The following is a 5,239-nucleotide window of genomic DNA, read 5'->3' as shown; positions in this document are numbered from 1 at the left end:
TTGAAGGCTTGGATTTGTGTTTAAGGTTTTGAGAAAATGAGTGATGGTTTCAAAAAATGTGTTTTAGCAATTCAGAAAAACTGTAATTAAATACTTATATTATATATAATTATATTGTGTATTTATTTGTTTGAAATATTTTAAGTTTTAAATCTTTAATGGGAGTTCAAAGTAGTTTATATTAGACTATAATACATGTCCTTTCTTAATTTCCAGGGAGCGGAGCAACTTTTCCATAAACAAACTTCTGATGCTGACCCAGAGGATGTAGTGGTAGTACCAGAGATCCATTGCCCCCATCAGACAAGATTCTTACTTTGTTCAGACACATCACCTTTGAATGACTGGGATCTTGATCTTCAGACACCTGATATTATGCAAATATTTTAATTTTTTGGAGCTCTAGATTAAAACAAACACAGTTCACAAGTACACAAGAGGTTGCACTTTATTCGTATTAGTCTATGCTGATCTTGGATTAGCATACCAACAGCATATGATTAAGGGGATAGTTCACTTTACTCACTATAGATACTTTACTCACCCTCATGCTGTCCTAAATGCATATTACTTTCTTTCGACTGGACAGGTAAACACAAATTAAGATTTTTAGGCAAATAATCCATCTCTGTTGAGTCCTAAAGATGCTTTAAAAACCACACACAGCTACCGTGACAGTAATCCATCTGACCTTAATGGTTGAATCAGTATCTTTTGAAGTGAAACAACAGATAAGAAAAACACTAATAATTTAAACATTTGACTATTAACAATCACTTCCGATCAACTGTCATATGTGCATGGGTTACAATTCACTTGTGTTATGTGGATTCTCAGAGATGGATTATTTTCTTTAAAATCTTTGTGTTTATGTCAAGAAAGAAAGTCATATACATCTGGAATGGCATGAAGGTGAGTAAATTAGACAATTTTCAATTTTTGGGGTGGAATATTCCTGTAAAGACTGATATTGCACTCCATTACATAACATACTCATTCACTGTTTTGTAACTTATACTGTAACAGGAACTGTTGAAAGGATCATTGCAGTTTAAAACATATTATGAATTGTGAACATATTCTGTATATTATGTTCTTGTGCATTTTGTGTAGTAATGTAAATTATGAGAATACTGTGCATTACATGTATACTATGCAGTTAGTGTTTCGTGGATTCTGGTCTTTCCTGTCACAACATAATTGCATCCAAGACTTTCACTTTGATACTTCTGTATATGCTATAGTGACAATAAAGAATGTACATTTATTTGAACTAATTCATATTTTCATTTACATTCATTAAAACTGGTTTATAAAAGTCACACTTGAAAGAGATGATTGTTAAAATGTATTTCCAACTTTAAACATTAGATGATAATGTTAACTAAATAAAATAACTAAACAAAATTATCAGCATGATAAAAACAATTGGCTGCAAGAACATTCTTTGTGTGGAATATGTAATAAAATGAGCTTGATTGCCTGGTTGGAGAGAGACTTTCTTGACGTCTGAATATATCACACATATATGATAGTATTTCAAATGTAATGGCACAACCTAATTAGACCCTACAATACAAAAGAATCATGAGCAATAAACAAATATCCTACAAGAACATTGGACATTATACAATATTTCCAGTATTATATACAGTACTTTAATAATTAAACCTCAATATGACCTTCTTTTTCTCTCGCGTTTGATTCCTAGCGCTCCTAAAAGCTTATGTTGACAAAGTAGTAGCAACAGATAAATACAGATTGAATTCAAAAACAAAACTCCTAACTTTATATCACTAAAATGAAATTGGATGCCGCTAACAGACGCTCACATCCACACTGGCAAGGCAACATTGACGCCTTCACTTCCAGGTCAAGAAGCTGTCAATCAAAAACTCAGTAGCCAATGAGAACACACTGCTGCTAGCCCCGCCCCCACGAGAGATTTGTGTCAGAATGGCGAACAAAAACTTCAGAAGTGTAAATGAAAACTTCAGAAGCGTAAACAAAAACTTCAGAAGCGTAAACGAAAACTTTAGAAGCGTAAACGAAAACTTCAGAAGCGTAAACGAAATCTTTAGAAGTGTAAACGAAAACTTCAGAAGCGTAAACAAAAACTTCAGAAGCGTAAATGAAATCTTTAGAAGCGTAAACGAAAACTTCAGAAGCGTAAACAAAAACTTTAGAAGCGTAAACGAAAACTTCAGAAGTCAAAGATTTTGCCTGCATTAAATTTTTTTTCAGTTTCAAAGACATTTTATTCAGTTTCAATTTATATTTTCATAAGTTTCTTGAAAATTACATTAATTTTAATTGGCACAAAGGTAATCCCATACAAAAGTAGTATTAGAAATATGGTAGAATGCGAACCCATATGACATTATGAGTCGGCATAGAGGTTAAAGATCTAAGCAAGGTTCACTGTAGGCTGAAATCCCTCAAAGGGAGATCATGAACTATCGGCCGTAAGAAAGCCACGCAACCCGGGTTACTCCAGGAGGACTGTCTCTGTAATAAGATTGCTGGAAGTTACGTCAGATAAACGCATCAGCAAAGTGATTAAAAGGTATTTAATTGTAAGCCTTCCTTCCCAATGCAGCATTCCTGCCAAAGCCACAAGGGGGCGATTGTGTGAACTCATGCAATGTTCCCAAACACAAGAGAGCAGAGGGACCGAGAGAGAGAGATAGAGAGAGAGAGGCTGCTGGAATCACAATGGCATTGGACTCTGCCGCATAGCACACATGACTTTACCGCAGCATTACAGCTCTGCGCTTATGCAAGCATGCATCAGGGCTTTATATCTGATTCAGATATCTATTATGATACCCATGATACTTATAATAATGATTACATTATGATACTGTAGGAAGAATGGTCTTAAATATCTATACGTGTAATAGATAATAGAGGTCGACCACTAGCAGATTTTGCCTATTCTGATTACTAAAACCGCAAAATATGGTTGATAGCCTATTATAGTTAGTATCGTTTTTAAAATCAATAACGTGTGAAAACTTTTCACTTATATGTAAAACTAGCGCTAAACATTATTAGAAAATGAACAATGACTTATAACCATGAGAATATTTTGCAAGTATTAAAATAAATTCAAATACATACAAATAGCTAAGCTTCATCACCACTGACATTTTTATTTTATTGTCATGTGAAATATATAAATAATGTACTATTAGTGCAGAGAGAAAAAAAACGACATAAAATAAATAATAATAATAAATAATAATGGATTTTGTCGATATGGATAACTAAAATTGGAAAATGCGGCAGATGACCGATTAATTGCTAATAGATCTTATAATCAATAATATGAATGAAAATGTTCCAGCTTTTGTAAAAATGTGCTAAACTCAGAAGATAAACATAATGGCTAAACCATTAGCATATTTTGTAATTCTTAAAATAAATCACTAATGGCACTTTTATTATTCTTATTTTACTGTCATGTGAAATATATAAACGTACAAGTCATGGAGAGAGAGAAAAGGGACAGAAATAATTATGCTCTTTATCATTTAGTTGCATTTTATTCTTTGTATTTAGCATTTAATAACTACTAGCCTTATCACACAGACAATTTTTTTTGTAATATGTATTTTAATGGTATTTTTTATGACAAAAACGATCTTGTAGAAATCTTTGAGCTCCAAATGCATGTAATGGATATACTGGGTGGAAACCAAAGAAACTTGTTGAGAAAGTGTATCAGCTCGTGTAAATGAAGTGCAGGTCAACCAAAAATATCATTTACTGATATCTAAGATCACATCCAAACAAGCCAGAAACTAGACCAAACATAAAAATATGAATAATAATTTATATATATATAAACCTGATTCCATCAGCAAAATGTCAACTTGATCTCTGATCTAAGACAGACTGTATCAGCATCTGAAAATGGCTATTGGCATGTCATAACATTACAGACAGAAATGATACAAGCATCTGTTCAGGACGGCACTGATCACACCACAGACCTCACAAACCAATCCACTAGTGCACCATTTACATCCTGATCCAAAAATGTCTGCTTACAGCACAAATCCGGTTTCATTTTTTAACAAAACAGTGTTAATCACCATGCTAAAAGTTGAGTCAGCGCTGGCTCAAACAAGCCTGTTAACACAATACTAATGGGAAATGATCTGCATTAAAGTCAACCTTCTTCACATGACTCATCCTTTCTGTGTCTGGTTTCTCTAGAGACTGAATTTCACACTCAAATGATGCAGACTTACACCTGAAAAACTTCAAAATATCATTTGCACACATCTCTCCAGATCGAGACACAAACAGATTTACTGACTAAAATCATTTCAGGAAGCAGCTCATAAAGAAACAAAGCAGTGGCTTTATACATCAGTAGTTTCGAGTTACACGAATACAAATGAAGCCATTTTTCAAAGCTGGAAGCAGCACTACAGTACAGAACAGTAATACACTGTTTAACTGTTCAGTTACAGGCCAGCATCATCAAAACGAGGCTAGACAGTGTAATGCATTAATGTGTTTGTGAATGCTGCATGTGTTTCATTGGTGTTAATGGATCACTAAAGTGTGTAAATGTTCGGCATCATGTGTTTTTTGCTAATGTAAGTGTGTAATACTCCATGTACACTGGACAGCACTGAGAAAGCATGTGTGTGAGTGTGTGTACACACCTGGTGGGTATCCCGGGCTACCTGTCTGATAAAGGTTGGCTGTGTAGGTCGGGGCAGTCGTAGGGTAACCTCCTGCATAACCTGTACACATGCAAAGAGACAGCAGTTGAGAAATGACACTAAAACTTGTTGAAAATCAACATTAAATCAAAACTTCATACACATTTTTACCAATACATTTCCATTACTTTTCCATGACTTTTGAGACAATATTCATGACCTAAATCTTCCATTATTTTACAATAAGAATAAAAATCTGTTCAAACAATTTTCACGTCATAGCTCAGACGCGGGCCGGGCATCGGGCTTGCTTCCTCCTTATTTTTATATTTTAGATATCCATCAATTATTATGGTGATAAAAAAGATTTGCCGCGCTGGGGGAAACAACACGAGACCGTGCTACCGCGACTGTCAAGAGCGGCTCTGACAGTGTTTAGTGTCCCGCAGCAGCAGCGAGTGCTGGAAGAGTTCCACGTTAAAGCGCACGCAAAGCTTGCCGCAAAACCCCAGCAAGTAATTACCATGATGAATGCCCCAGGGGAAATAGAATATTCA

At 34.7% G+C, this 5,239-nt stretch overlaps 1 protein-coding gene across 1 annotated transcript in view; it reads right to left on the bottom strand.

The window, feature by feature from the left end:
- Positions 1-5,239, bottom strand: part of LOC107660690 (protein FAM168A-like) — a 46,244-nt gene that overhangs the window by 3,819 nt on the left and 37,186 nt on the right. The window contains exon 4 of the mRNA XM_016450082.1: positions 4,683-4,763. Coding sequence (XP_016305568.1) covers positions 4,683-4,763 — 81 coding nt within the window. The remainder of the gene's footprint in view (positions 1-4,682; positions 4,764-5,239) is intronic.

This window comes from Sinocyclocheilus anshuiensis, unplaced genomic scaffold (assembly GCF_001515605.1).
Source record: "Sinocyclocheilus anshuiensis isolate Anshui unplaced genomic scaffold, SAMN03320099.WGS_v1.1 scaffold948, whole genome shotgun sequence".
Classification (NCBI taxonomy): Eukaryota; Metazoa; Chordata; class Actinopteri; order Cypriniformes; family Cyprinidae; genus Sinocyclocheilus; species Sinocyclocheilus anshuiensis.
Note: the sequence above shows the minus strand (reverse complement) of the source record. Positions and strands in the feature narration are given on the sequence as shown.